Source organism: Elaeis guineensis, chromosome 1 (assembly GCF_000442705.2).
Source record: "Elaeis guineensis isolate ETL-2024a chromosome 1, EG11, whole genome shotgun sequence".
Lineage (NCBI taxonomy): Eukaryota > Viridiplantae > Streptophyta > Magnoliopsida > Arecales > Arecaceae > Elaeis > Elaeis guineensis.
The window spans coordinates 6,965,351-6,977,157 of record NC_025993.2 but is presented as its reverse complement, the minus strand read 5'-3'; the positions used below and the strand labels follow the sequence as shown (position 1 = coordinate 6,977,157).

Genomic DNA, 11,807 nt, shown 5'->3' with positions numbered 1-11,807 from the left:
TTGTTCAAATGCACGTATGAGTACTAATGCATCTGAAGGCAATTCTGATCATGAATATAATATTCGGCTTGAGATAGAAGGAACTTTTGAATAGTTTGCAAAGCTTGTAAAGGATGAATGAGAGCCACTCTATCCAAATTATGGAAAGTTCTTCAAATTAGAGTTTTTCATAAAATTACTTCATATTAAAACTGTGAACCGATGGAGTCAGAAGTCATTTGATCAAAATTTGGTATTGATTAAAGCAGTTCTTTCTGATGGAGAGAGACTTTTGAAATCATATTTTGAAGCAAAAATATACATGCAAAAATTAAAACTTGACTATATTCCTATACATGCCTGCAAAAATGACTGTATATTATTTTATAAGAATAAAGAACAGACAACTGAATGTCCGAAATGTGGTGAGCCTAGATACAAAATCGATAATAGAAAAAGAAATAAGATACCTTAAAAGGTTTTGAGATATTTTTTATTGATTCCAAGACTTCAAAAGTTGTATATGTCCACAAAGACAGCTGAAGAAATGAGATGACATCATGAGCAGCGGGTTCCAGAAGAGAACATACTTAGCCATCCGACCGACTCTATAGTGTGAAAAAACTTAGATACAAAGCATCCGCACTTTGAAAGTGATCCACGCAATATCTGGCTTGGTTTAGCGACAGATGGATTTAATCCCTTTGACAATTTGAGTACTTTCTACAGCATGTGGCCGATGATGCTAGTTATATATAATGTGTCATCTTGAAAATGCATGAAAGAACTATTTATTTTTATGTCACTATTGATTTTGGATCTGAAAGTACCAGATAATGAAATTGATGTATATCTACGATCGTTAATCGATGATTTGAAAGAGCTATAAAAAAAATGGAGTACAGACATATGATTCTATGAGTCAAAAAAATTTTAAATTGCATGCTTCAATTTTATGGACCATAAATGATTTTCTTGTATATGAAAACTTATCTAGGTGGAGTATCAAAGGATATCTGACATGTCCAATATGCAACAAGGATACGTCCTCTTTACATTTAAAGCATGGAAGAAAAATATGCTTCATGGGTCATCGATGGTTTCTACCTGATAATCACACTTGGAGGATCCGTTACAACCAATACTTTGATGGTAAGTCCGACCGGCATCTACCACCTAAAGAGTTAAGTGGAGCAAAAGTTTTAAAATAACTTTAAGTCATTGGAAACATCCAATTTGAAAAAATATCAGGTACTCACAAGTGAAAGCATACTGAAGCTGAGTTGAATTGGACGAAGAGAAGTATTTTTTTAAAGCTACTGTATTAGAAGCAGCTACTACTTTATCATAATCTGGATGTAATACACATTGAGAAGAATATTTATGATAATATCATCGATACAGTATTGAACATCTCAGAAAAAATAAAAGATAGTACAAAAGCTCACCTTGATTTACAGAAAATAGAAATCCAATTGGAGTTGCATTTAATTCATCGAGATAATAGATTTTTTATGCCTCCTGCATGTTATTCACTATTTGGTAAGAAAAAGAAAAGTTTCTGTAGATGATTCAAAATCATAAAATTTTTTGATGCTTACGCTTCAAATGTATCATGGTGTGTTGGCAACAACGACGGTAATATCTCTGGCATAAAAAGTCATGACTCTCATGTGATGATGCAATACTTGCTTCTTGTGATCATGCATGGCTATTTAGATGGTGATGTTCAAACTATATTGATTGAGTTGAGAGTATTCTTTCAAAAATTATATTATCAAAAATTAAAAATTAACTTACTTAAAAAGTTTGAGAAAGATATCGTGCTCATTCTTTGTAAGTTTAAAAAAAAAATTTCACTATCACTTTTTGATATTATGATGCTTCTGATGATTTATCTTCCAAAGAAAGTTCTTTTGACCAGATCAGTATATTATCGATGAATGTATCCTATTGAAAGATAAAGAAATTATATGCACTTTGTCATATCAGTTATAAGATATAAATGTACTTCTAAAATTTAAATTTATTTTTATTTATAAATTTTTATGTATCCTAAAAAGTATGTGTGCAATAAAATACGGTCTGAAGGATCTATAGTGGAAGCCTACATAGCTACGGAGTGTGTCATATTTTGCTCGATATATCTTGACGATGTCAAAATAAGATTCGATCGTATAGATCATAACCCAAACTATGAATGGAGTGACAATGAACCGACACTATTTATATTTAAACAAATGGTTCGACCCATTGGTGGAAGAAGTTATAAATTTATGGATATAAATGAGCTATCCAAGACATACTTTTACGTTCTAAATAATTATGAAGAAATTGAAGATTTCATTAAGTACTATCTTAGCATACTTTTTAATATTTTAAGTAATTTTTTTATATTGATGTAAAATTAAAAATCATGACTTGTTGCAGTGAGCACAAGAGTATACTATCCAAAGAGAATAATATGGATACTGATGATCGACATAAAAGAGAATTTATAAAATGGTTTGGAGATCTTGTAAGTTGCACTAGTAATATGTTATTTTTAATAATTATAAAAATAATTTATTTGAACCAACATCATTTTTTATGTTATGGTGTAGATGAAATATAAGTATTTCAATAAAGAAGAGGGTGCAACTGATAAGTTGAATGATTTAGCATGTGGCCCCGATCAAAGGGTTAACCACTGTGCATCCTATATCATTAGAGGAATGAGATTTCACACAAGAGAGCTTGAGATGCAACGATGGACTCAAAATAATGAGATTGCTACGATAGGATATGAAGGAAGAGAAGAGATTGAATATTATGGTATATTGATAGATATCATAGAACTGAAGTATGGATCCTTGTTTCAGTGTGAATGGTGGGATATTAGCAATAAAAAAATTGGTATTCATATCGATCCATACTTTATCAGTGTAAACTTTGCATGAACATGATATCAGAATGAGCCGTATATATTAGCAACTCAAGCGAAACATGTAATATATTTGAAGGATCTAAAGTATTGAGATAATTGGCATGTCGTACAAAGAGTAACACCAAAGGCGTATATGACATACCAACCCAACTAGAAAAGGATGAAAATTTAAATTTATTTGAAGAGGAAGCTTTTCAAGAAGAAGAACAAATATTAGCCGAGCTTCTTGTTGATGAAGAAGTTATAATAGCTCTTTTGAATAGGGTTGATCTGCCGTCTGTGAAGTTGAAGTTGATTTTATATTTAATCTTGAAGAGTCAGAGGGCGACAAGCAGTTTATAAATAGCGATGAGATAGAAGATGATACATTAGTCGATTATTGTGATTCAGAGAAGGACCTACACATCGAGAAAGATACGAATATTAATGAGTAAATCAATATTCTTTGTTGAATCTTCTCTTGTAATAATGGTATGTGATATAATTCTCTTCATTAGAATATAATTTATTTTTTGCTATTATTGTTTAATATTATATTTATTTATATGTCAAAAATTATAGGTATGGCATCAGGAGACAGACGATGACGTTCGCGTTCGCAGTCTACCCCTGAGGTTAAGGCATCTTCATCCATTTCTACTGTCACACCAACAGAGTCGCTAAAGGGTCCTGCACTGGCAGATCCCAATGAGGTAGGTCCAAGTGAGGCAGATTCGAGAAGTATTATTATACTTTTTATATAATAAAATTTAATTTTTTTTATTTGGATAGCCATCATACTAATGATTTATTTATTGCTGTTTTAGATCAGTCTCCATCGATGGTGAGGCGAGGACGAGACTCCTTGAAGAATCTCGCTCTAGAGTGTTGGAGATGCGAGCATCTGAGACAGCATCTCCGTATTGAGATATCACCCAACTACACCAGGCCCATTAGGGGATGGTGCGAGCCGTGGCAGATCGAGCTGGACATCATATGCCGCAGCTATGCCCCCGTGACGCTTTTCGATTGGTATCATATTATACAGGCTCAGAGAGAGTTTTTCTATACCTAGTTACAGATAAAATAAATTATACTGTGAATATTTAATTAGCATGATATTCTTCTAATATTTATTATTGACAGTGTGTATTTGATATTATTGATTTTGAGGAGAATTGCGTGCGGCAAGCTGTGGACACTCATTTATGCTTGCATTTTAAAGAGTATCGCCACCGCATTCATCAGCATTGGTACCATATGATGTAGGACCATTGGGTGGAGGCAGCATGGCAGCGGTCATATGACAGCATCACTATGAATGATTAGGCTCTCGTATGCCAGCATTATGAGGATCCGATATATCAAGTTATACATCTAAACTTCTTTTTTTTAGAGTTTAATGATTGAATCATTTATTCTTAAATTTAATTTGTTGCCTACTAATTTGACTGCTAACTATACAGAAACAATGTGCTTAGAACACCACGAATCGGGCGAGACAGACCATGTTGCATTGTGGGGGTTCGAGGTCGTTCGCTCGTCATATGAAGTAGCTGGTAAGTAATTTCTAAGTAGCATATTTTAACTCTCTAACTATTTAAAAATTTTTTAATTAATTATTCTTAAATTGTAGAGAAATGCAGAGAGTGGTGAGCTTTCTGGCATGATCGATATCTACCAGCGGACCCACCAATGATGGTCAGGAGAGTGGACGATGGGGAGCCAGGAGCTTTTTATAAATTTTTTTAATTATTATTTTTTATTTATAGTTTGATTTTCAATATGAAATTAAAATAGCTATAACTTTAATTTTTAAGATCATATGATAAGAATTAGATCCCAACCTACCCCTGAGGGATCAACTGCACCCACAGATGATGAGATCTGTGATCAGATGCTTGGTACGAGACCTGTTATGTTAGGGGTCTAGGGCATGGGATCAGTGCTCCCTCATCCTCATGCTCGTCCAGGGCTGACATCCATACTTCCTGCGATGCTCGGCTGGTGGAGATGCAGAGGCAGACTACTGAGGATCGACAGTGGACTGAGCGGCAAGCTGATGAGTTGACTACATGCATCGACGAGTACTAGCTGCTCTAGACCCAGATGATGGAGCGGGTGGCGTAGATGGAGTGGATGATGCAACTGATGAGGCAGTAGCAGGTCGGTCCGAGCTCTTTCGAGCGCTCCCCTTTCCCAGTCCGTTCTCCTTATGCAGATGCCGACACTTGATGGTCTGTTTATGTTGCTTTTTATTTTTATTTCAGATCTCTTGTAATTTTAATTTAATATAATAAAATAATAAAATTTATTTATAAATTTATTGTATAAATTTTTTATTTTAATTTTATAAATTATAAATAAAAAATATTATAAATATAAATTAAAAATATATATTCATAAATTATTTTAAAAATATTTTGGTAAATTTTTAGCAATGAAATTATTTTTGCTGAAATATTGGTCGCTAAAAATCTATTAGCGACGAAAATAATTGGTCGTAAATAATTTTTTAAATAAATTTAAAAATATTAAAATTTTATATTAAATTATTAGTGATAAAAATATTTTTATTGTAAATAGTTGCTAATTTAGTAATGATAAAAATTTTTGTTGGAAATTATCATATTTGCGATGGAAATTTTATGTTGCTAATATTTTTTTTATAAATCTAAATTTTATAAAAATTTTTAATTAAATTAATAGCAATATATGAAAGATAACTAGATGTAGATTTATCAAGCCAACGTCACATATGTTTTGATAGCAAAGCCTCAACTTGCGCACTTTAGAAAAGGACTTAATTGGAATATGAGCCGAATTTGATGATGTCAAGTTTGCCATATAAGACCTTCTTCTTCTTCTTCTTCTTTTTCTTCTTCTTCTTCTTCTTCTTCTTCTTTTTTTTTTGTACACCATATAGGACTTTGAAGCACCAAATGTTGTTTGGTTGTAGGTCGCACCACGTGACAGCAGCGCTAGCATAATTTCAACTTCATGTTTTGTATCATTCATAAAAATAATAAAAAAAAAAATCTATGACGATCGCATACCTCTTTCCTGGACACTAGTTATGAGGCGGGCCTTGTGAAACGAAAGAAGGCATCACGATCAGTTGAATTCAAAGCAAAGAAAAAGATTTTATCAGGGAAAGCAGACATGGAAACGAATCACTTGTTTGCATATGCTTGTAGGATTGGATTGAGGTATCAAGTTGGACCCTCAAACATATATCTTCTAAATTATTTGCATGGATTTGATTTGTATTATATAATATGACGTGTAGCTCAGCTAATGTCAACCGGACCACTTCGAGACCATTCTTGTATGATAGAAACAAAGACTTGATCACATTTTTTTTTTGTTTTTCCTTTTTATGGGATTCGAGCTGATCCACTCAAAAAATATCTTTTGAGTACCGAGAATGTAGGCCTGATCTGCTTTGTGTTCTTGGGAATCCTATTGGATGGCATAGGATTAATGGATTATTTTAATAAGCCCAAACAAGCTTGGTGGCGCTCCATCACAGGATTCTTTTGGAGAGATAATATGTCCAAAAGATCATTATCATCCTTCGTATGGTAACATGGCTCTCCATTATGTCATCCAAAAAATTATATATATATATATATATATATATATATATATATATATATATATATATATATATATATATATATATATATATATAATCTCTCTACATCCCCCTTATCGCTAGTGCTTGATTCGAAGAACCCTCCTAGCCATAGAAAGAAATCTTTCACATAAAACACTCCAAAAAATTTTATATATATATATATATATAATCTCTCTACATCCCCCTTATCGCTAGTGCTTGACTCGAAGAACCCTCCTAGCCATAGAAAGAAATCTTTCACATAAAACACTCCAAACAAAGAGATAATTTTCTCTAATAGCCTGCAAAACAAATTATTTCTTTTTTCTTCTTTGAAGAATTTCACCAGAACCACTCTATATATTGCTCTATGGGGGGATTCTTTTGGAGAGATAATATGTTCAAAAAATCATTGTCATCCTTCATATGATAAGCATGGCCTTTCATTATGTCATCCAAAAAATGATATATACATCATCTCTTGGCGTCCCCCTTGTCTCTAGTGCTTGACTTGAAGAACCCTTCTAGCCATGGGAAGAAATCTTCCACATGAAACCCTCCAAGCAAAGAAATACTTTCCTCTAACAGTTTGTGAAACAAATTATTTCTTCTATCTTCTGTAAAGAATTTCACCAAAACCACTCTACATATTGCATGTCCTTTGTGAAGGTATACAAGATCTTAAATATTTTATGATGGCTGATGACCTTATCTAAAAAAAATTAGACAGAACATACTATTTAGATCTCTTGTCCTTGTATATGCATTCAAGACCTATCCAATATATACTCTATGTGAGACTAAACATGCCTATATTTATATGAAAGCATGTGCTAGTGCGTGTTTAATTCATTGGATATACGTTGGAAAAAACTTGATTATTTATGTGAGGCCAAAAGAATCTAAATAATATTTTTTGACTAACTTTTTTTTTTTTTTTTTGATGATGTTCCGAGGTTGTTATAAAATGAATCAAAGAAAACCTGGTTCATGGTTGTTATAGACTAAGAGACATTATAACACAAGCCCATTTGAGGCCATGAATTCATGCTTGGTGAATGCATATACTCTTCCATAAGTTCTTGCTCCGTGCGGTAGCCTTGCTCATGGTTCATGGCTTGTTGGGTATAATTGAGTGGTTTGAAGGCACCTTCACCACTTGTAATTTCTTTTGCTGGGACATCATAGCCTCATTGTTACAAAAGCATAAAGGAATTCAAACTAGCTTGGTCATCAATAGGCAAGCCATCTCCATATTCATTGGATAGAATGTGGGGGTTAATTGGGGTGAGACACACCAAAGCAGCATTCCTTGCATATTTCTAGTCTCATGTCATTTGAATACTAGGAGATCATAGATCTTATTAAGAATAAATAAATATAAATAATATCTTCCAACTAGTATTTTAGGTAATGTGATATAAAAGCTGAATAATGAGATTGGAGATAAGAAAGCCCAATCATATCTTTGATAAGGCAATTTATCTTATCTTTTTAAGGAAATTTTTTGATACATTAAATTAATCTCTTATTAAGAAAGTTGGCCAACAAACTACCAATGTATCCTTTAGTTGACAGGCACTCGTTTTATTTTTATGTTTTCTCCTATCTTTACCGCATTGAAGATTGGATATAACTTTGGACCAAAACACAAAATCTAGTTCCATAAGCTTGCATTATGAAAACAAAGTAGTCATTATTAGTTATTTTTACAAAAACTAATACTTATTCTTAGTGGAACTGGTCATCACTCACAGGTCCACGTAGTGGCCACGTGGTTTTGCAACCAGGTGAAGCCTCTTTTTCATTGGGTTTGTGAGGCCAGGAGCTTCAACCATATCTAGATCCTCCTTTGCCGTGCCATGAGGCAACTCCCAGTCAAAACATTGTATTAAATTTGCTAGTGCAAGCTCCACCGTAGAAATCGCAAAGTTCATACCAGGGCAAATTCGCCTACCAGATCCAAATGGAATGAATTGGAAGTCATTCCCCTTGAAATCAATTTGATTACCCATGAATCTCTCAGGTCGGAATTCTTCTGGTGCCTCCCAAACTTTTGGATCTCGACCAATGGCCCAACCGTTCACAATTACTTTTATTCTTCTAGGAATTTCATAGCCCTCTATGTGACAATCATCCATGGATTCTCTTGGAAGCAATAATGGAGCCGGAGGGTGCAATCGTAGAACTTCTTTTATCACAGCTTTTAAATAGCTCAGCTCACTTAAATCCTCCTCTCTGACCAAGCCTTTTCCTGGAGCTATGTCTTGAACCTCATTTTGCAGCTTCTCCATCGCTTGCGAGTTTCGAACAAGCTCTGCCATGGCCCATTCCAAGACTATGTAAGATGTATCGGTTCCAGCACCAAACATATCCTAATAAGAAAGAAATTAATGAGTAAAAGAATAGATTGAAACTTGTACAAATCACCAATGATCATCCATAATCAGACTATAAACATAACAATCAATCGATTTGATAAATAACATATACTATCTAGTACATGTTGGTGCAATAGTGATTTGCATATTGGTTTTTCAGAAAAATAGTTAGTTGAATATTAGTTGGAAAAACAATGCTCATTACTCAGTAAATGTACAGAGTGGGATGGTACTCACAGTATCGTTCATGGAGATATTCACCAAGACTGATTTTTTTCTTTTTAAAAAAATGATGGGCATACTATCATAAGATTATGGATTTTTTTTCATTAGAAATCCCTAACCGTTAGTTCTTAGAATCTAGATTGACGTATCAATCTCGTTCTTCTAATATCTCATGAACTAGTTAATTTTTTCCAGGTATCACTTTTTTCCAGGGAAGAAACCTTAAAGTACCTTTAGGTTTCATTAATTCAAAGAGATACTGGTGGAGAAACATTTGTAACATTTAACCAAACTCATTTGAAGTTCAAGGACTACAGGGTTGAGTTGTGGGCATCTCATGAGCAATATTAAGTATTTTATACTCACAAGAAGCAGAACCTATTTGCGATGGTGATCAACTATCAATCAAGTAAACATCACATGACATAGACCAACTCATGCATGGTCCGCTTTCGTTCATCTTAATGAGTGATCCAATGACCAGTGTCGCGTTGGACCATCAAATAGTTTGATGAACATTCCATTCATTTCGTTTACCAAAGTCCACACCCTTCTTATTTTCCGAGATCAAAGAAACCTAAAATAAAAAGACTATTAGTACTTTAGGACCATCTTCCCTCTGAACTTCTAGTCAGGTTAATCAATCATTGAAAAACTTGATGAGCCAAAAAAAAAAACTAATTGTTGGATACATGGAGAATATTGAATGAAAGTCCCAACTTGTTAAGAAAAATTGCAAGGCCAAATACTACTGTTAGTTTCTTCAGGTGCGCTTAAAGCTGAGAACAACTAACAAATTTACAAGATAAATCTGGGATAAAATTTTTATAATCGGATCGATCATGAAATGAATTATGGTCGGACATATTTTGGAAACATCCATCAAAAAATGGATGGATGTGCACGCTTATGCGTATATTAAAATATTAAGAAAAGAGAAATAGATAAAGTCTATGGATATTTAAACAGTTTAGATAAACATCATATAATTATTTTTTTTTTTATAAATATCTCAATATAAGCACAATCTGATCATAAATTTTTTTTATGATCGATCTGACTATAGAAATTTTTACTGTAAATTTGATCAATGATAAGTGACACTGAGAACTTACCACTAAGAGCGCCTTGACATCTTCTTTTGTGAGAGCCAAGTCCACACCGGGATCCTTTTGAAGGGACAACAACACATCCACAAAGTCCTTCTCATGCTTCTCATCCTTCGCTTGATCTACGTGCTCCTTGATCACCTCGTCAAGAACACCACTCCATCTCTCAGCATTTCTCCTGGCCCTCGCGCACATCCCAAAGAACACGTCCATCCATTCCAACGAAGGGAAGTAGTCTCCCAAATGGAACCCTCCAAGCAGAGCAGAATTCTCCCTTATTAATTCGCGAAACAGTTTGTTCCTCCCACCTTCTCTAAAGAATTTACCTGAAACAACTCTGCAGAGCATATCATTTGCGAAGGCATGCAAGATCTCACTTACGTTCACAGGATCGGGTGTAATAGAAGCTCGAGAGATGTTCTTGATCATAAAGGCTACTTCTTCTTCCCTCGAGAGCCGAAAAGATTGCACCTTTTTATTGCTAAGGAGGTGGACGATGCAAAGCTTCCTTGCATACCTCCAGTACTCACCGTATGGTGCCAAGCCGATGTCCATGGCATCGAACAAAAGGATCTTACCAGCCTTCAAAGGAGGGCGGCTAGCAAAGATGTGATCATGAGTTCTCATGATCTCCCGGGCCATCTCGGCGGATGAAACGATGAGGGTGGGCACCTGGCCGAGATGGAGAAGCATGAGTGGTCCATGCTTCTCTGCCAGGGCTTGGAGCGATCGATGAGGGAGAGGACCCAACTGGTGGAGGTTTCCTATGAAAGGAAGCTTTGGTGGTGATGGTGGTAGTCTGGCCTTCTTGGAAAAGGATTGTTTGAAGCTAAGAAGTAGCAGAAAGGGGAGGAAGAGCAAGAGAACCAGCTCAAAGGGAAGTTCCAAGGAGGGAGACATGGTTTGGTGATCTTCTTTGTATCCCCTCTTGGTCCCCCTTTCCCTGTCCTTTTATGGCAGAGTACCGCACAGACCAGGGCTCCCGTTAATTTCCACCGCTAAGTTTTTTTTTTTTTTTTGTTACACACCGCTAAGGTTTTTCAGAAAGCTTTATGCACATGTTGGACCAAATTAAGCTAATATTTTTTTTCTTCTTCTTCCTTGTGTTTTTTTTTTTGTTTGTTTTTTTTTTTTTTGGATGTAAATGAAGGCTAAGGTGGCAAGTCAACCATTTGTCACCAAATTAAGCCACAAAAAATGAATAACTCTCCTCCAAGCCAATAGCGAAAAAATGAATAAATAAAATAAATTAAATTAGAGGAGAATTTATGTGGAGAGATTTGTTAGTTACTTGCCTAGCAAGTAATCTGCGGCACACTGCGGATCTTAATAAATAGAAGATAGAGTCAAAAAAAATCCTCAATATATAGTGCCTTCAGAATATTCGTCTAAACTGTATAAATATAAAAAAAAATATTGAAAACATGATTATAAAAATTTTATAAAGGAAAAAGAGAAATACGATGGCAAAATACCTCAAATGTAATTTTTTCATCGATGGCATTGTTGGCGACTCCCTATATAGAGAATAAAAATAATTTATATTTCTTTATTTGAAATAAGATTTTGGATAATTAAAATATATTACC

The 11,807-nt window shown here is 34.4% G+C and overlaps 1 protein-coding gene across 1 annotated transcript; it reads right to left on the bottom strand.

The window, feature by feature from the left end:
* Positions 1–8,161: 8,161 nt before the first annotated feature.
* On the bottom strand, positions 8,162–11,207 carry LOC105037797 (cytochrome P450 71A1). The gene is made up of 2 exons (XM_010913420.3): positions 10,225–11,207; positions 8,162–8,878 (listed from the first exon to the last, which is right to left on the bottom strand). Exons 1-2 carry the CDS (start codon positions 11,116–11,118, stop codon positions 8,255–8,257), a joined length of 1,518 nt encoding a protein of 505 aa, XP_010911722.3. The 5' UTR covers positions 11,119–11,207; the 3' UTR covers positions 8,162–8,254.
* Positions 11,208–11,807: the final 600 nt, after the last annotated feature.

Coding starts and splice junctions, on each gene's coding strand:
- LOC105037797 (XM_010913420.3), bottom strand. CDS start 11,118: ATGTCTCCCTCCTTGGAACTTCCCTTTGAGCTGGTTCTCTTGCTCTTC. Junction 8,879..10,224: donor ATGTCAAGGCGCTCTTAGTG/GTAAGTTCTCAG, acceptor CTTTCTTATTAG/GATATGTTTGGTGCTGGAAC.